We start from the raw sequence: 20,032 nt of genomic DNA, 5'->3' as shown, positions 1-20,032 counted from the left end.
CTCCTGGAATGCTGGATCCCCAGCGAATTGAGGGCCTGAAATGGGGTGCACAGCCCATAGCACTTAAGCCCAGGCTCACCCTGCACAGGGCTGTGCTGCTGGTGTTCTCCCAGGGGCACACACAGCTCTGCTGAGGGCTTTTGCGGTACGGATTTAGTGGGACAGATTTGTCCTTTTGCTCGTGGCTTTCTCTTTTTCTTTTTCATTTTGGGAGTACCTTGGATTTTCTTTTGTTTTACACTTCAGAAAGGACAGAATGTTGTCTTTCTGCAGCAGTGACAGCAGGCGTCCCGATTTCTTTTTGTCTCTTTTCTCACCTCCAGTCTTGGTCTCACCAAACTCCACCCCCCCACCGTGGGTAACCCCTACTACAAGCTCAGCTTGGAGACTTCTCCCACTCCAGCTGCCCTTCCGTGTGTATGTATGTAAATAGGAACCTCTTAATTGGGCACTAATTGGAGGCTGCTCTCCTTTTCCAGCCCTGGCGACACCTCGCTGCTGGCACCCCAAAAGGAAAACAGCACAGGGTGACCCCATGCTGTCACTGTGCCCCACTGTCATCAGGTGATGCTCGGGGTGGGTGACATGCAGTGTTGGCACGGGGAAGGGCTTGGGGATGCTCATCCCCGTGCTCCTGCAGGCCCCTGCTGCCCAGCAGGGCTGGGAGGATGAAACTTCTGTCTTGGAGCTTTTCTCAGCTGTCTTCCAAGTATTATTTTTATTGTAAAAAAAAGAAAGAAAAAAAAATATGGGGAAAAAAAAACAAACAAATGTGAAATGTAATTTTTACAGCAGCGATATGAAATATATTTTATAAGAAATAAAAAAGAAACCGTTGCCTGGTAGCTCGCTGGCTCTGCCTGGTCCTTGCAGCGCGTGTCCCTGTCCCCTGAGGTGGAGGTGGAGGCACTTTGTGCCCTGCACAGTTTCATCCCCGTGGCACAGCGGCTTGTGGCACCACTAGGTAGCAGTGTCTGCCCGCCGATGGCACATCCTTCCTCTCTGTTGGTTTCCCTCCCCAAAAACCCCGGCCCTTCAAGTTTCCAAGCTGCAAGGAGAGGTGTGTGCGTAGTGTGTTCCTGAGCCGTGTCCTGCTGCGGGGCAGTGCAGAGCCTTTACAATGGGACTGCTGAGCTCATGAGCTGCCTCCTGGGGTTGAAAAGCAATGATAATTCCATCTTCATGCACAAGGAGGTGGAAAAAGAAAAGGGCGGGAGGAAAGCTGACAGGAGCTGGTTCCGTCAGAGGGCCTGGGCACCCCTGGTCCCAGCACTGGTGGGAAGCTATGGGGCGGAACTGGACCAAAACAGAAGCTGGCATCGTGTGGCACCTGCAGGGGACAAATGCTGCCTGGCATCTGCTCCCAGAAGCACTGAAAAAAGCCCCAAGAACCCCTCCTGTGTCACAGGATGGGGACATCACTGTAGTGAGCTGCTGCAGCCTCAGCCCAGGCCTTGGTGTCCATCCCTTTTTGAGGGACAGGGCCGTGAGGCAACGGGGTGACCCCCCCATACCACACTGCTGCAGCCCATGCAAGGGGAGACCTCAGCTGAGAACCATACACATTGCCCCCCCCAAAAAGACTCATTTTATTCCCCTGAAGATGTGTTGGGTTTTTTTTTCCCAGCTGAGCCCCTGAGGATGGCAGCAGGGCAAGTGCTGACCCAAGTGACGGTCGCCAGTCGCACTGATATCGTAGAAACAGTAAACTAATTTATTAATCCTTTTGCTATGTACAAGTTTAATGGAGAAACCTTCGTATGAAACAATTAAAAAGAATGGGGGGGGGGGGGGTTGGGCTGGGGGTGGAAGGGGTGAAAGAGATATATATATTTTTTTGCTGTGTTTTGTTGTGTGGGTTTTCATTTTCGTGGGGGTGTTTTTATTATTATTAATGTTATTATTATTACCATTATTATTTTGTACAAACGGTGAAGGGGGGGACCCGGGCTGCGGCGGTGGGACGGCAGCGGGGACGCGATGCATGCCAGGGGGACGCGACGGAAACACGCTGCGATGCTGAGCAAAGAAGTCAACCCCGGAGTCCATAGAAAACCTCACTCAAAAAAGTAAAACCCAGGAATTAACAACAACAAAAAAATCATATTAAGTGGAGAAAAAAAAAAAAAAAAAGCCATTTCCAGGTGCTTTCTGCCCAGCCCTGGGGGCTGGATTGTGCTCTGGTCCCTTCCTGGGGTCCGAGCCATCTTGAGATGCAAACCCCAAATGGCGGGGGGGGCACACGATGCTGGGAGGGAATACCCGAAAGCCATTTGTGAGGGGCACTAAAGCAAAACTTTTTTATCACTGTTTTCCCATGTTGGGTGTTCCCAATGGCCAAAGCAGGGCACAAATTTTGCCAAAATCCCATTTTTTTTTAGTTGTTTTTTTGAGGGGTGGTCCCCCCCACAACCCCCACAGTCCTCTGCCCCACTGCCCACCCCACGACTCCTGGCTCCGGCGGTGGCCTCATCCTTTCCCGTCCTGGCTTAAATTGCACCCGTCTGGCTGCTCTTGAGAAGGGAGAAAAATGATTTCGGGACGCATGCGAGTCTGAAGCGCTTTGGGGTCCATCAGAGAGAGGTTGGAGGCTGCTTGGGTGGACAGGAGCAGGGTTTAATTTTGCCTGTGCCTGGCGGAAGGTGCTGGGACGCGGTGCCGGAACGCTACAAAAACAAAAACAAAAACAAAACAAAACAGAAAAAATAAAAATAATAATAATAAAAATAATAATAAATAAAAATTGGCAGCTGAGAGCGGTGCAAGAGAGGGACCGGGATGCTCTGCCCCGGGATGCTCTGCTCCAAGATGCTCTGCCCTGGAGGCTGTGGGGCTGGGGGAGGGATTCCCCCGATTTTAGGGTGATGCTTTGCAGCAAAAAATAAAAATAAAAATAAAAATGAAATAAAATAAAAAAATAAAAAAGGTAAAAAGAAAAAGGGGGAAAATTAAATCTTCCAAAATTCCACTGAATTTCAACATTATGGGGTGGGATGGGATGGGGGCTCGGAGCATCCTGGCACCGCTTCCCGGGGCCAGGGGATGCTCCCCGCTCACCACTGGCTTTTGTCAATGTGGTGCTTTGGGAAAGTGTCATCTCATTTATAGAAGCAACAGGTTTGGTTTGATTTGAGGGTTTTTTCTGCTTTTTTTTGGGGGGGTGGGGATGGGACAGAAACATTCTCCACACCTTTAATGGTGTCGGGGACAAAACCCTTCTGCCTAAAGTTCCAATGTGACCTATGGCAAAGGGATTTTTCTAGGGTGTCACTGGCATAGGGACTCACAGTCCAGCCGTGAGGCTTGATGTTTCCAAGCCATTTTAATTATTTTTTTCCCTTCCATTTTTAATGTGTATCCACTGGTAATAGGGAACACAGCACTGGAGCATCCCAAGATCCAGCACTGCCATTCAGTGGGGCAAAATCAGCATCTCTTGGGCAGAACACGCCAACCGAAAAAGCGAAAGGGGGCAAAGGGTGGGTGGGGGCTGAGGGGATAAAATTGTGGTATTTTGAGGGTACAAAGGCAAAACAAACAACAGAAAAACCAAGCAGCCATCGCTTTCTGGAGAAACCCTTCCTAACGGAGGTTTTAGGGTTGGGGCAATGGATTGACTTTTTTGGCCATGGCGCGGCGTGTCCGTGGCGCGGTGCCGCGGGGCCGGCTAGATCTCGTTGTGCTCGCTGAGGTCTCCGGCCATGTCGTACTCACTGGAGCGGGGCGACATGCCCAGGTACTGCTTCAGGAACTCGCTAAACCTCTTCTGGTTGTTCCACTTCCGCGCCGACTTGCGCACCCCGATGAAGCCTCCGTATCGCTTCTGCACCCCACGGGCCGCCGGCCACGAGCCGCGTGTCCCCCGTGGGAAGCCACCGCCGAGCCGCCGGGAAATGTCCTCGTCCTGCGATGGGAAAGCGCCCGGTGCCATCTCCACACCTCCGTCTTCAGTGTCCCGGCGCCGCAGCAGCTCGCTTACCTGCAGCGGGCTCGCCACCACCTCGGCCGGCTCCATGGCACCGAGGACGCCGGTGGCACCTGGACGCGGCGCGGATCGGATGCTGGTGGCACACATCTCCCAGGTGGCCCGCGGCACGGCTTCGCCTTCGCACTCCAGGATGCAGACCTGTGTGGGGAGATGTGGGGGACGGCTTTCAGATCGTAGGATCCCAGAGAGGTTTGGGTTGGAAGGGACTCGGAGGTCCCACCCTGTCCCAACCTCTGCCATTGGGATTGCTGCCATAGACCAGGTGCCCGAAAGCCCATCCAGCCTGACCTCGGGCGCTGGCATGGATGGAACACTCACAGCTTATTGCAGTGTCTTACCGTCCTCATCATGAAGAATTTCTTCCTTGTATCTCATCTAAACCTCTTTCATTTTTATCTATCACCCCTTGGACCATTGGGTGTCACTCCACCTCCAGTCCAACCAACATGCTGGAAGACACCATAGAAAGGAGCACATCAATTCTTACCAGTCACCATGTGGTGACCAAATTCAGGGTTTTGGCCATTCCCAGGCTCCCAGAGGTGATGGAGAAGCTGGGGAGCTGTACCCGAACCTGCACTGCCCCTCATACCCCTTCCCCACTGCCATCCACGCTGTCCCACCTCCCCCTGCTGGGTGCTGCTGGGTTCTTCAGCCAGGCATGAGCCCCAAGTGTGCCATAGGATGGTGGAGGTGGGAAGGGATTTATGGAGATCTTCTCCAGCATGGGCACCCCGGTCTGGTTGGGGCTGGAGCATCTCCAAGGATGGAGACCACAATCACTCAGCATGTGGCAAAGCCATGTTCTCTCCTGTTCTGGTTGCCTGTACTCTCACTCCAGACCGTTCCAGTCCCTGTGGTGGTGGAGGTCACACCAGAGCTGAGCTGTCATAGGATGGAAGTCAGGAGAAATCAGTCATCTTGCTGCAAAGAGCGATCAGGTTGGTTAAGCATGATTTCCCCTCCATAAATCCACGCTGGCTGCTCCCAGTGACCTTCTTGTTCTTCATGTGGTTGGAAGAGCTCTCCAGGATGACGTTCTCTGCCATCTGCCTCAGGATTGCTGTGAGGCCGACCAGCCCCTGGCTTCCCAGACGTTAAGAGTGAGTTTGGCCTTCCCTCAGTCCCTAGGGTCACCACATTCCTTCAGAGGACACCAAGATTCACCTGACAATGTCACTGGGTTTCCTCAGCACCCACATCCCATCCCTTTCCAAGATTCAACTGGGGAAACCACCCAGGGGAAACCATCCAGGAGAATGTCCTTGCAGAGCCAAAATCAACAAATATCCCAAGGAGCTGGAGATCCCAGGAGGGAGGGCTTTTCTTTCCTGCAGTGGTTCCATCTCAGTCTTTTCTTCATGATGGGATCTTTGAAACTCTTGAAGCCAACATGGGGAATCCTATGGCTGAAACATGTTGGGGTACATCTCACAGCTTCCAGAACAGGACATCCTCAAGGCAAATCATTGGCAGAAACACTCTTTGCCATGGGCTCCTTGACTTCCGTGGGTGAGAGATCCTGAAAATCCCAACACGGGGTCTGAGGGCTACAGCTCAAGCACCTGTCTGTGCAGCAATTCACGATGCCCATGCCTGACGCCAGCCAGGCTCTTCAGACAAAAAGAAAAAGAACTGTCCCCAGGTGACTCAGGTCTTGAAAGCCATCAGCAGTCCAATCACCCATTCACAACACAGCCTCACAAGCACCCTGGGGTCCTCAGCCATCACCCCGTTACATTAAATCATAAGGAAATAGCTTCTTATGTGGCCAACTCATGGTGTTTGGGGCACCCTTGGCAAACACTGCCCAATGCTCCTCCACATTCAATGGCAAAAGAGGCTGGTGAGGCTCTTTCCAAACTTCAGTTGACATTAGTGGTGCCACTCTGAGTTTATACCACCCCTCCGTGGCTCTGGAGAGCAGGTTGTGGGCTGAACATCCACATCTTGAAGACCTGATTCTTGGATGATACAGGCATGCCAATCACTTAGGGGGCTCTCCTCTTCCTACCCTGAAGTCACAGCTCTGCAGCACTTGGAAATCTACTTGAACACCTCCATGTGAAGCTTTCAAATTCTGGGGCCAAACACAGGGTGATGCACCCCAAATCTCTCCCCCATTGGGACAGCAATGGTCTGGCTCTGGGGCAGCTGGAACATCTCCACCAAATGTCTGCTCCCCATCGGTTCAGGGACATTTCCCAGCCCCAGGGGCTTCCCCCATCACAGTAAGCCATGATTTATCACTGCAGCGTTGCTAACAAATAGGCAGTCAGTGCTTCCTCGTGGGTGGAGGGGAATGGGAAGGGAAGAAACGCTCCTGGCCACAGTCCGGCCATGGCTCAGTGAAGGGGAAAGGAAAGCATTACAGGCAGGAATGGGCTGATTCATCCCTTTGCAGTGTGAAATTTCCTCTGTCACCACGTCTCCCACGGGCTCAGCAGCCCTGCGGATCACTGCCCGCCCCAAATATTGCATCTCACCATGCATCTGCAGCCCCAGTGGGGCATGCTGCCAGTCCTGGTGGGGCTCACAGCTTTTGGGTGGCCATTTGGCTGCTGGTGTCTCTGGCAGGGGCATGTGATGCGGGTGCCAGGAGGGCATGCTGGGGGTCTTGTACCCTCCCCAGTGATGCCAGTTCCATCCCAAGGCCATCAGAGCCTTGTTGCCATCACTCTCAGCAGCTGGGGACAATTTTGTCCCAACTGGGGACAATCTGGTGGATTTTGATGGTATACAATGACAACCATGACCACGTGTATCCATCCTCTCGATGTGCCCAAGGAGATGGGACAAGGAGAACAGCACCCTCGAGGCTCCTCAGCACCCCACAACTCCCCATGCCTTACCACCACAGGACCCCAAACCCCACTGTGGGTGCAGGGGCACTCACCAGAAGGTCGAAGCCGTCCCGGTAGAAGTGGCGGTCGCAGCGCAGGCAGTCCCCCCGGCAGTCACTCCGTGCTCGAGCAAAGAGGCAGAGCAGCAGCAGGTCCCAGAGCACAGCCCTCATGGTGACAACAGCAGGGCTGCGGCCAGAGACAAAACCCGTGAGCCCTGGCACTACTCCTAAATGGGCTGGAGCAATGCTCAGCCCACCCCAAAATGGGAATGAGCCTCCCTCCCACCCCCAGCTTCATTTTCCCAGGCTATCTCGTGACATGAGTACCAGCAGGGCTTAATATAGCAGGTGGACGTGGTGAGGTGGCACGTCTCAGGCTGTCCCCAAGCAGGACATCTGTGTGCCAGCAGTGAGGCTGAGGACATGGGGACAGCGATGATGGGGCTGCCCTTGGTGGCACCTTGGTCCCTTCATGAAAGTCATGTCCTGGGCAAGGAGATGGGCAAGATGTCTAAAACCTTCTTCAAGCTCCACCAGCAGACCAGAAATCCTCATTCCCCTCTAAGTCCATGATTTCCAGTCTTCTGCCACTGTTCTGGTGGGCATCCAGGAACCACATGCCCAGCTTTGCCCCTCACAGGTAAAGAAGACCTCGGTGGTGACAGCGGTGGCTTTGTGACCTGAGATCCATGTGCACGTTGGGGCGCTCGGGGGGGATTTGAGGGTGGGTTTGCTTTTCTGGGCAGGGCTCAGGGCTCACTCCCTGTTTTCCACCAAGGTGGGGGCATCTTGCAATAGAAGCACTGAGGACTCTGCACGGTGCCACGGTCACCTTCGAGCTCAGTGACACAGAGCCCCGCAGAGCCGCTTGTCATTTGCTGGAGGGAAAGCTGATAAGGAGCCAGAATTAAGGCTTAATCTTCGCCGAGTCTCATTAAAACTGGCTGGCGGCGTGAGTCAGAGGATTGGCAGAATGCTCCCAGGAGAGGACAAACCCCCCAGAAACCCTCTGCAAAACCCCAATATCCCCACAATGCCCCCGAAGGAGGTGTCCCAGTGTCCCCATGAGGGCTGCTGTGCAGAGCCCTGAGCAGGGGAATTACTGGATGGCCAACTGGAGGAGGCTATGGGACAGGCAGGATGCGAGCTCCAGGATGAGGGGTGGGCACTACATATCGATGCCCCCAAAAATGCAATCAGCCCATCAGAAGCAGAGCACCCGTCTGGTTTATTTTGGGGGGGGGGAGGAATGGAGGGATGCAGCATCCTCTGAAACATTGCTGTGAGCCCCGTAGCCCTGGGGTAACGTCACTACTGAGTTGAATTATCCTCATTAATAACAGCGCTGGGGTAAAAAGGAGGGATTTGGGTGGAAATACAGCCTGTGGTTCAGATAGTGGTGGGGTCTGGCTCTGACATCAATTACTGAGGAGAGGAGGAGGAGGAGGAAGGGCAGCAGGTGCTGCTGCGATGCGCTTTCATTCATTCGATTTGGGTTGATTGGGTTTTTCTGTGGACTGTGAGCTTGGGGCTGAAATCAGCCGGAATGGGGCCGCTCAGGGATGCTGAACCCTGTGTTCCCCAGGAATGTTCTCTGTTAGGGTTAGGGTCTGTGCCACCACGTGGGGGACAAACACAGTGCCCAGAGCTCAGCCAGCCCCAATGATTGCTCTATTTCCATCTAAATCCCACTATTCCAGCCCAACGCAAGGCCCAGTCCGGAGGGCACGGAGCTGCTTCCAGCCCCAAACCCCACTATCATCCAACGGTGTCCCCCCACTGGCACCGGTAAAACACTTCCCCTCCTGCTCTCCTCCAGCATTAAAACAACGCGAAGTTGCCACCAGCAAAAGGAAAAGCCAAAGGGGAAGGCAGTGCTGCCAGCGTGCCCCACATCTTTGTGCTGTGGTTTGGGGGGATTGGAAGCATCCCCCCCCTCCTGCTTCACCGTGCTCGGCGGAAAAACAAATGCTTCCTTTTGTTGAGTCCCTCCATCAGGTAATTGGCCATAATTGGCCAAAATTACAGACTGCGGCGAGATGATCAACACAGATGGGGCAGCGATGGAGCGATTTAGAGGTAAAAGCTTGGGCAGAGGGCTGCTCCCCGCGGCCGTCCCCATTCATTCCTGCTTTCTGTTGGGGACGGCAAGAATAAAAAAGCAAAAAAAAAAAAAAAGCAAAAAAAAAACCAACACAACAAATAACAAACCCCAACCATTTTTCTCCCTTTTGTGCTCTGTCAGAGGGGGAAAGGATGCACCTCCAGGCACCTACCCGGAGCATCCCACGGTGCCGAAGTTGAGAAGTTCCCTACCCCTTTTGTCCTGGCTATTATGCCCCCACCTCCACCCTCCCCCCCCCCAAAAAAAAAAAAAAAAAAGGAAAAAACACCAAAAAGGGGAAATATGGGGCTTGGCAGCCCTGTGGTTTCTCCCTTCAGGCCGTCAGCGTGGGGACAGAGCCGGGTGCTTTGTGTCAGATCAAACCCCAAACGCTTCGTGTCTCACCTGCCGCCCCGCTGCACATCGGGCTCCTGTTGCATCCCTCAGTCGGTTTGGGTCCAAAAAGGGATATTTTGGGGGAAGATGAAACTTTTTTGCAGGTGCCTGCCTGGACAAGCATCGTGCATTTTGCTTTGTGGGGAGATATTTCGCTTTAACCCCTTGCTGAGGAATGGGAATACGGGATGAATCGAAGCCTCGCCGATTGATGCTCGGGCTAAAATACCCAGCAAAAAAAAAACAAAACAAAAAAAAAAGAAAGCCAATTTCCCCCCACACCCCCCTCCCCGATCCGCTGCAAACCGAAGCCCATCTCCTACCTGCGGTGTGCTGTCAGCCGCCGGCTCCTCTGCTCTGTGCCTCCTCCGGCGTCGGTGCCTCGGTGGTATATATAGACGGTGTGCACACCCGTCCCCACACCTCCTGCCCGGCCCCCAGCACGTGGGCTGAGCCCACCCCCGGGGGCTGAGGCAGCACTGACAGCTGGGGACAGGGGATATGTGTCGTCCCCCCCCTCTCCGTGCCCCTCTGTGTCGTGAACTGCTTCCCATCAGCGGGGTGTCCTCCGCTATCGCGTTTTGGGGACGGTGTGTGAGCCTGAGCTGTCACCCCCAGATCCCTTTCTGTTCATCCCTGGTGCAGTGCCCCTGAGCATCCTGGGGAGCAGAATTTGGGTGGGGTGGGGGGGGGGGGTTGTGGGGTAGGGGAGCTCAGCCGTGGGGTATGAAGCTGGAGCATCCACTGAGCATGGCGGGGTACCCACCGCCATTCGCCCCATTCTTTCATTTAGGGCATAATGGCATTGAAATGTTGCTCTTTTCATTGAGGCAGCCTCAGGATGGGGCACCCCCTCCCTCAAAACAGCTCTGGGTTGGGGGGGGGGAACAGGGGCTGATCAGGTTTGTTGCTCAGGTGTGGTTAATGAGCATGACCAGCATTGATCGCAGGCAGGAGGATGGGGAGAATTGATTCCCAGCTCAGTGGCCAGAGGGGGAAAATTAAAACTTTTCATTTGGAAAGGGAGGGGACCTCTTTCCTTACCCCAAAATGGGACTGATGCGTGCTCCACTGGGTCCATTCCAAACAAGGTGTGTCCCAGCACTCCCACCTCAGGGTCACGGCCACCTCCAGCCCTGTCCCACGCCAAGCAGCATCACCTCGTTTGCCATCCAGGTGAGCTCATGGATCACCCTCCTCGAAGCCACCGTGCATCCTGCAGCACCCCAAGTGTCCTGCGTGACCCCAAGAAACCTTCATCACTCTAAGCGTCCTCCACTGCCCCAAGCATCTCGTACCACCCAAGCATCCCGAGCTACCCCAAGGATCCATCATTGCCCCAAGCATCCTGCATGCCCCCAAGAATCCTATGCCACCCCGAGCATCCTTCACTGCCCCGAGCATCCTTCGCCGCCCCACGCTGGCGATTCAATAATCAAATCTGCAGCACCACCGAGATCATATCTCAGTAATTCCCCCTAACAACTCCCTGGGAAGGGCCGGATAGCAGAGCGAAACGGCTCCTTTTGTTTTCGCTTCGGCTCTGAAACAGCGCGCTTAATGTCCTGCCTGAGACCTCTGCTCCGTGCATGCTCGGGAAGGCATCGGAAGCCAGAAACCTATAGAGCTGCTGAAAAGTGGCAAAGCTGCCTTGGGGGGGGAGGGAGGTGGGGGGGGGGGGGGGCAGAGGAGAAGCACTCCCTGCCGCACTCCTGGCCGAGCACCGATTTCTTTTTTAATATCCCTATTGCTTGGACTTGCCTTAACCACACAGGTTGCCGTGGTTTTTCGTGAAGGGCTTTTTCTCCAAAAGCAAAGTGGAGGGAAGGGGATGGCAGGGGGGACCCACCGGTGGGGGGGGGCATTTTGCAGCAGATCTCCCCCAAAGGAATCGACTCCAAGGATGAGCTTTATGTTGGTGATTTGGATGGGGCTGAGCTGATAGGAAATGACATCGGGGGAGGGGGATGACGACGCTGCTGATCTTGCTAATTAACTTGGGGGCGGGGGGAGATGATTGGTGGGAGGGGTTGCCTTCATATTAAGCGGGAATAATGCCCAACTTGGAGGTCTAACACCTAAACCCTGGGAGAGGGAGTACGTTTAGGAGCTGGGGAGGATTCAGCCCTTTTGCAGAATGAGGGCAGAATTAAGGCTCACGGTTTCCATCATTTTAGGAGTCTGGCACCTGGTGGGGAGAGGATGAACCTGATGAAGGCTCCTCATGCTCCCACAGGCACAATTTGCCCCCTCACCCAGCCATGAGAAGACCCAACCATTGTGTTTCTGTTGCTTCAGTGAATTGGGTGAGCTCAGGAAGGGCTCTGAGGGTCTGCAATGGGGATGGGAGGAACAGGAGAACATCACCCTCCAATGAGATGCATTGAGATTGGTCCTATTTTTATCTGGCTTGAACCAGAAAGAGAGACCAGGAGATCTCATCCCACCTCTCCATGGCTTCCTGAGCAAAGCAGGGGAGAAGGCAGCAGGGAACAGAAATGGGCCAGGAGGACACTTCTTAAACATAAAAATGTATAATGTATGATCGTGTGTAACACATGTAAATGAATAGACTGGGGTTTGTTTCAGCCCCAGGAGATACAGGATGTGGTCATCTCCATAGGTGGATGGGGTGGCTCTTGGATGGCAGGGAGGCTGAAGAAGTTTGTGACACTCCACCAGAAACCCTCTAGCAGTCCACTCTGCTTTGTGGGTTGATCCAGAGTCTCCATCCCTCCTTGAGTGCTGGTTTTAGGACAAGGACATCTTGACTGATCATTCCATTTACTCTTCAGGGTTATTTTTACCCCAAAACTTCCACACACCATCATCACAACCCTTCCTCCTGGTTACTCCATACTCAATCCCACCATCCCCAATCCCCACAGCCACCAGCAGCACAAACTCAGTGTGACCAACAAGGATTTGTGTCATCTTACTCCAAATTGCATTTTATGGAAAGCACAATTACACTCATTTAGCTGTCACTCAAAGCGTGCAGCAGTACTTATTAGCTGCAGCCCATCACCTCCTGCCCACGGGGGTGCCAGTGCTGGGGTTTGGGGATGGATGGATGGATGGATGGATGGGCACGGGTTGCTGCTCTCCATTCATCTCCATTGGGAGGGCTGCAGCTGTTTTTTGGCTCTGGTGTTTGAGACAAAGAGAAAAAGGGGAGGATGGAGGATGCTAAACAAATCCCATTTTCATTGTGAAAAGAAATGGAGATCAGACACTAACTGTGCTTTAACACACTGTCCCTTGTATTGTCCCGCTCATGTCAAGAGTGGGTCACCATGATGAAGATAGGCTTGAGCCTGGGATAGGCAGGGGAAATCAGCTCGAAAGAACCATATGCTGAATTCTGTGGGGAAAAGCTCTTGAATTTATGCAGATCCCTACCAGACCTTTAGGATAGTGAGGGAATTTTGTAGTGGAGGACTTCAGGAGGTGCTGTGGTGAGCATGGGTCCACATACATACACACACACACACGCATGGGCTCCGAGTCTAAAAAATGCTCAAATTCATCCCAGAGTTGCTCTGTTTATGCCCAAACTCTGGCTCAGGCTCCAAAAACACCACAAATACAGCTCAGAATTGCCCTATTTAGTCTCAAACATGGGGGCTAGCACCCAAAGGACCAGGATAGGGGGTGTTGGAGCCACCTGGCCATTTGTTCCACAATGTCAAGCTCCTTCCCATGATACAAATCATGAACCCCAAAATCCCCACAGCATTTTTGCAACCATAAATGTAGAACCAGCTCCTATGGTGTCAAGGACCGTGACCCGCCCTTAGGGCAGTGGCAGGATTTGGGGTCAGGATTGGGTTGTCAAGGCACAGACAATGCATTCCCCGATCAATAAATAACCATAAGGGATTTCTCTGCTCAGCATCCACAAAATTGCTCATCCCATGCCACGCTGCTCTCCCCATCCCACCCATTGCTATCCCAAGGGCCACAAAACCCCAAACCCCAAATCAGGCACGCTGTGCTTTCTAAAAGCAAAACTGCTACATCACTGTTGTCGTTGCACATAAAACCTCTGAGTCACCGGAGGGATGTGCAGAGTGTTTTAATCGAGTCCAAACTGCCCTGGTGGGTTCAGTGCTTAACAATCCCTCTGCTGGGATTTGACTTTGGTTATCTTTATTTATTTACTCATTCCATTAAAATATAGAGTCATAGAATGGTTTGAGTTGGAAGGGATCTTTAAAGGCCATCTGGCCCAACTCTCCTGCAATGAGCAGGGGCACCTACAGCACCGGTCCCTGAGACACCACTGGTCACCGATCCTGCCATGGGGCCACTGACCACCTCTCACTGGGGACAATCTCATAACCAGTTCCTCGTCCATTGAATAGTCCACCTGTCAAATCCATCTCTTTCTTTTCTGGAGAGAAAGATGCTATGGGTGGGGGGATGGTGTCAGAGGTTGTACTGAAGTCCAGATAGATGACATCAGTGGCTCTTCTCTTATCTGTTGACACAGTTACACCATCACAGGAGGCCACATTCCATTGTCACCACTTGAAAACACTGCAAACATGCTTGGAATCAGCACAGACCTTCCCGGCATGGCCCAGACCGGAGCTGCTGGGGGATGCAGGCAGTGAAATCACCCAATGTTTGGATGCAGCCCTCTTCCCCTCTTTCTGAGGCCAAGATCTCTGGGGGCTACACCAGAACCATGCTACAGAATCAGGAGGGCTGGCTCTCCCCAGCAATCCCCCAAAGAGGGATTCTGGCAGAGCTCTGTGGCCACCGGGGGTATTCATGGGCTGGAGGTCCCCTTCAAAGACTGCCTCTCTGCGTAGGGAGCGAGCCGCGCGTTTTGAGAAATTTCGACTCCAACGGGCACCCGTATCGCCGCAGAGACTGATGGGATTTGTAGTTTCTTCCGCATCGTCCTACCGCCACGCAGGCGCAGAACATCCCTGGCTGGGCTACATTGAGGCGAACTGCTCGCTGATTGGTCCGAGGGAGAGGCCGGGCACACCTTCTCTGGTTTGTGATTGGTCAAACAGCTTCTCCTCTCTACTGATTGGCCAGCTCTCGCTAATAGGCGGGGCGGCGGTGCGGCGGCGGGAATTGCGGCAGTGCGGTGAGGAGAGAGGTGGGGGTGAGAGGGGAGGGAATGGGGTTTGAGTCGGAAAAGGGGGTGCGAAATGGGGTTAGGGCCATGAGGGGCTGGAGAGGGCCGGGATGGGGCTAGGGGCTGTGGGGGCACTCGGGGCTGAGGGGGCCGGGGCTGTGGGGGCACTGGGGGCTGAGGAAGGCCTGGGCTGGGGGAGGAGCAGAGCTGCTGCCCTTTGGGGGGATGTGGTGGGGTGAGCTTGGGGGAAGGCCGAGGTTCGCACTGTGGTGGTGTTACTGAGAGCTGAGGAGTAGGGGTGGGAGAGGGTTGGGTGAGGTTTGAGAAAGGGGCTTGGAGGGGGGGAGAAGTGGGGGCTGGGAGGGGAGAGGGGATTTGTTGGGGTCTGGGCAGAGTTTGGGGTGGGAGGTGTATGCGGGGAGGGCTATGGGGATCGGGAGAGGGATGTTTGGGGCGTTGGGTGGAAAGCAGAGGAGGGTTTGGTAAAGGACAAAAGAGCAGAACTTGAGGTGGTGTTGAGTCCCATTGGAGATGGGGGAGGGGGAAGGGAGCTGGGTAATGAGGGGACAAGGTGGAGAAAAGCTTGTAGAAGTGACCGAGAGAATTCTAGAGGCCCAAATAAAGAGTGACATGGGGTGTAGGGACTGGGAGAGAGGAGTTGAGGAGGGACAGGGAGCTTGAGGTGAAGGATTGTGGCCGTGGATGCGGCTGGAAGAGGGAGAGGTGGAGCAAAGGAGTGAGGGATGCTTTTACACAGAGCAGGGTTTGCTGGAGATGTGGCCTTGGGGATGGGAGGATGGAAGGGGAGGTTTGGGTGAGTGCAGAGGGTGGTGAGCAGGAGAGTGATGGGATGGGTTAGGGGGTGGTTACCAGAGCTGAAAAGTTGGAAATGAAGGATTTGGGGCTGGCATCAGGGTATGGAATGATAGGAAACTGGTGGTGAGTGTGCAGGGAGGCATTGCATCCACCGATGGATCAGTATGGTTACATAGGGAAAAGTGAGGTTGAAAGATCTGCCAAACAGGAGAGTTTGGGCTCGTTTTTTCCCCTTTAAAAATCAATTCTGTTCAAGTCAGTTCAGCTGTTACCCAGGAGGTCTTGTCCTCCCCTTCCTGCCCTGTTCAGCGAACGTGTCCACGTCACCCTTTTTCTTTCTCACAAAACTTGCTCTGCTGTGGTTAGATCAATGTCACTTCCCATGTTGTTGTGTCCTACTGTGCAGTCAGGATTGTACTTGATAATGCCTCGTAGTTACCATGGATATTGGCTTCCTCTTAAAACCCTGCTCTGGCTGTCAGTCCTCGTGCAGCTGCAGTGTATAATGATGTACATACCTCTAAAATTGACTCCAATTGGAAGTATTTGCACACGATAGTTGGTGAGCTGCTAGGTTTGGTAGTTTAAAGCTTTTTATCTTCTTCTTTTCTAGGATTTTGCTGCAGGTGGCAACTGATTGTCATGACTTCAAGCATTTCCCTCTGATTTGCTGTTCACGGGGCTGAAGTCGGAGATGGCTGCAGAAGCCAAGTACAGCATAATTCGGGAAGTAGGCCGAGGGAACTATGGGGTGGTTTATGAGGCAATTGTTAACAAAACCAGAAGCAAAGTAGCTGTGAAAAGGATGCAATGTAACGTGCCTGAAAACGCAGAGCTGGCTTTGCAAGAGTTCTGGGCCCTGCAAAGCATCCAGAGGCAGCATGAAAATGTGATCCAGTTGGAGGAGTGTGTCCTGCAGAACGGCCAAGCTTTCCAGCCCATTAGTCACCGCTACAGGAAGTCAGACAGCCACCTGCTGCTGATTGAGACCTGTCTGAAAGGGCGGAGGTGCATGGACCCCAAATCAGCCTGCTTCCTGTGGTTTGTGATGGAGTTCTGTGATGGTGGGAACATGAATGAGTACCTGCTGTCCCGCAGCCCTGATGCACAGCTGAATAACAGCTTTATGCAGCAGCTCAGCAGTGCTGTGGCCTTCCTGCACAGGAACCAGATCGTGCACAGGGACCTGAAAGCGGACAATATTTTGATCTCTCACAAGCGTGGCAGTCCCATAGTAAAGGTAAGGGAATAAAAGTTGTATGTAACGAGTCTGTGATCTCTGTGCTTCTGCATTACATGCTGAGGAATGGTCTTTGGTGAATTTTATGATGTGCTCTACTTTGTAGCCTGTAATAAATGTGTTCAGAACATTCGACGTCACACGTGGGCTGGCTTTCAGGAGACTTGGAAGGACGTTTAGATCACGATGGCATGTGTCTGTAACATACTTCTTGTGCTACTTGTGCCTCTGAGGGCTGCAGTTCGGGGTTGTCTAGCTTCTGCACGCTTGATAATCAGAGAGATCACGATCAGCCAAAGATGAAGCAATATTTTCTCTTCCCTTAAACTTGGAGAACATACTGTCCTGTTACAACAGCTAGCGCTTCCAATATTGCTGCCTCAAGCACATACTGATGTTCAGGGAAGTGGGGAGTTCGTGTGGGCTGATGCCCTGACTGAGGTAAAGATAGCCAGCTGCATTTCTTTTAGCACCAAACTAAAACTATGAATTTCTCTAAAAAGCAGCTGTAAAATCTGGAAGCCAGCTTGCTGCTCAACTTTCAGTCCCAGGAGCTCCTGTAGCTGGACATAAAATAATAGCTCAGTGCATTGCAGATAATTTATGTCTTGACCACTTAGATCAATAGTAGTATTTATACTTCGACCTGTAGAGCCGTCAGGGGACATTTAAATCAATGTCATCTTAATCACTGGATAATAACAGTAAAGGAGGAGATTCAGAGTGCTCACTGTGGAACAGTGAGAGCCACTTCTGCCATAGCTGTGGTTGGAGATGTGTTAATGCCCAATTAGATTTCATCAGAATGAGCTTCCCAGAAAGATTGTGTTTCTCCTTCCTAGGGAGAAGAGCAGACAGCAGGGAAGGAGTGGGCACCTCTCAGGAAATACCTCTCTGTTCCCCTAGGGCTGCCCCTGATGGCTGTTAGTGCCAAGGTGGATGGCAGAGTGGAATTTATTGAGCTGCTGTTGGTAAATGCGCTTGTAAAGTTGGTGGTTGTGAGTAGCTGCTGTTTCTTTTCGTCTTGTGTTGCAGGTGGCAGATTTTGGCCTCAGCAAGGTGTGTCGGGGGAAAGGGAATGTGAACCAGCACCGCTTCTCCTCAGCGTGTGGGTCAAACTTCTACATGGCTCCAGAGGTGTGGGAGGGTCACTACACAGCCAAGGCTGACGTGTTCGCCCTTGGGATCATTTTCTGGGCTATGGTGGAGAGGATCACCTTCCGGGATGGGGACACTGAGAAAGAACTGCTTGGTGAGGATCAGTGCTGTCCTGTTGTCCATAGATGCTCTGTAGGGATCCTCTGGGAGCTTTCTACTGGTCACACTCCAGCTTGTTGCTGGATGTGGCTCTTGTCTTTGCACAAACCTTGCATTTTTCTCCCTCAGATGTGGAGCAGCCTCCCTCTCCTTTAGGCGATGGGATCGCTTGGCTCCTTGGAACATCCTTCCAGTGCTTCAAGCTGTAAACTTGGATGGGATGTTTAGATGAGCTTTGCTGCTCTCTGGCCGAGTTTCCTCTGCTTGGAGATGCAAAATCTCCCAGGGATGACTCGTCCAATGGCCCGCTCTCTGTCCACCTCCTTCTTCCAAATCCCCCACACATATGCACGCTTGAAATACTTTTACCAAATGATTTCAGGGAAGTATATTGCAGTGGAAAATCCATCTTGAGAGGAGAGAATGCCGGTCATGCACATTAGCATAATAATTCAAGACATCTACCCAGCCTCTGAGATCACAGAATACCTGTCTTTTAAATGCTTAAATTCTCAACGTAAAAGGAATTTCTTTGCAGGAACTTGGAGAAGCTTTCGCTCTACCCCTTTAAATTTTTTATTTTAATGGGCTCCATTCTAATTGCATTACTTATTTCTTTTCAAAATGCCAAACACTGATAAATGTTTTAGTCCCTGCCTACAAAAACAAGCAAATGGTTGCAGCTGAGACCAAAGCACCAACAGATTTCATTAAAATAGCAACCCGCCAACCTGAGATAAGGAGTTTGTGTGGCCAACCTTTTCTATACACAGGCAGGTCACTGCCTTTGAAACGTTTATTCTTTGCTTGGTGCAGGGGCAGAAGAGCTTGAGTGAGCAAAGCTGTTTTCACTGTCTGTTTTGGAAGCCGGTTAATCATTTTCAACAACCGGTGAAATTATTTAGATTACCGGGAGTAAATTTACATTTCCCTTCCTTAATCTTGCTGAGGAGAAGTTGGCTAACGGTAAATGGCATATGCTGTCATTTTAATTGAAAATGATTTGACTTGCTGAGCAAATAAGTCTCGTGTTTAACTCTTTCAAGTCACCTGAGCCAAGCGCAGTCTGCTTGCTTCCCTCTTCCAGAGCTTCCAGGTCTGCTCTTGGGGTGAAACAGCAGAAAACAGAGGAGGTTCACTTTGGTCAATGCTTGGCAAACGTGCCATGCTGAGGTTTGTTTCCAGCCGTGGCTGTGCACACAGCTTTCTGTAACATCTTGGTTACTGTTGGAAGGTTGAAGCCTGTTCCGATAACAGCCTCTCGCTATGTTTGCCTTGGCAGTCTCTTCTATTAAGTGATCTTTTTGGTAATCTTTCAGATGTTTTGTTTCCCAGGCTGTCTGTCTGTAGTGTACAAGGCAGTGCTTTGTGCTAGATTTTTCTTCTGTAAGCTCACTCCTTCTCACCTGTATTCAGGAACTTACATCTGCCAAGGCAAGGAGCTTATTCCTCTTGGAGAAGCGCTGCTGGAGAATCCCAACCTGAAGTTACAGATTCCTCTGAAGAACAAGAAGTCCATGCCAGATGATCTCTGCAAGCTCCTGCACGATATGCTAGCTTTTAACCCAAAGAAAAGATTGGATGCCTTCCAGCTGGAAGTCCGAATCAGGCAGATCTCCTACGGCAAGAAGTGCCAACGCTCCCCCTCGTAGAGACAAAGAGCGTGCAGGTTAGTGTCTCTGCCAAGCTCCTCCCTCTTGTGTGAGCAGACAGGGGACTTGTTGTTGACCTTCTGGTCAAAGCCCTCTAAGTCAAATGTGACCTGTAGCAGTTGGGAAAACCTGGCACTGGAGAGATGTGGTCAAACTAGAGGAAAAAAACGTTCCATTGAATTACCTCTAACAAAGAGACCTTTCCTTTTCAGTGGTGTGTGTTCAGGGAATTGGCTGTGCTGGGCCTTGAGCTGTCTGTGTCTGAGTCAGCCTGTCCTTTACCCTAAATCCCAACAGCTTCCATAACGTTGTCACTCCAACGTTTACCTGTGCTGGTGTTGTTTCATTTAGTAAAACATCTGATAGCTAAAGGCAACCCAAAGTGAGCAAACGGTCAGAGTTGCTGTATGCTTATAGCTGTGCACCTCCTTTAGGTGTAACAGAAGTTGTCAGCTTAAAGATGTTTTAGATGATGTGACCCTTTACAGTACAGAAGTGTTTCTGATCCCTTTCATGCTCTTGACCATGTGCCAGACTTGTCCTTTAGCACAAGGTGTTTTTTCCTTCTGAGGTGTTTACCCACTGTGAACTCTCTTACAGGGATCAGTGGCAACCTTAGCAGTGTTTTCTTTGGCA

The 20,032-nt window shown here is 52.0% G+C and overlaps 2 protein-coding genes across 3 annotated transcripts; one reads left to right on the top strand and one right to left on the bottom strand.

Moving 5' to 3' along the window:
• Positions 1-3,612: 3,612 nt before the first annotated feature.
• PNOC (prepronociceptin) lies at positions 3,613-7,004 on the bottom strand. The gene is made up of 2 exons (XM_065730531.1): positions 6,885-7,004; positions 3,613-4,126 (listed from the first exon to the last, which is right to left on the bottom strand). Exons 1-2 carry the CDS (start codon positions 7,002-7,004, stop codon positions 3,668-3,670), a joined length of 579 nt encoding a protein of 192 aa, XP_065586603.1. The 3' UTR covers positions 3,613-3,667.
• An 8,855-nt stretch (positions 7,005-15,859) lies between these two features.
• LOC136045279 (serine/threonine-protein kinase PDIK1L-like) lies at positions 15,860-19,480 on the top strand. 2 transcript variants are annotated; one of them, XM_065731111.1, is made up of 3 exons: positions 15,860-16,473; positions 17,494-17,739; positions 19,161-19,480. In XM_065731111.1, the coding sequence occupies exons 1-3, from the start codon at positions 15,942-15,944 to the stop codon at positions 19,394-19,396; spliced, it is 1,014 nt and encodes a 337-aa protein (XP_065587183.1). In that variant the 5' UTR covers positions 15,860-15,941; the 3' UTR covers positions 19,397-19,480. The 2 variants fall into 2 exon arrangements, with proteins under 2 accessions (XP_065587183.1, XP_065587182.1); XM_065731110.1 differs by having other exon boundaries at positions 15,860-16,487; positions 17,523-17,739.
• The last annotated feature ends 552 nt before the right edge of the window (positions 19,481-20,032 follow it).

This window comes from Cyrtonyx montezumae, unplaced genomic scaffold (assembly GCF_038088225.1).
Source record: "Cyrtonyx montezumae isolate F1298 unplaced genomic scaffold, pur_monq_1.0 scaffold_13, whole genome shotgun sequence".
Classification (NCBI taxonomy): Eukaryota; Metazoa; Chordata; class Aves; order Galliformes; family Odontophoridae; genus Cyrtonyx; species Cyrtonyx montezumae.
The sequence above is the reverse complement of the archived record's forward strand: the minus strand, read 5'-3'. Positions and strand labels throughout refer to the sequence as shown.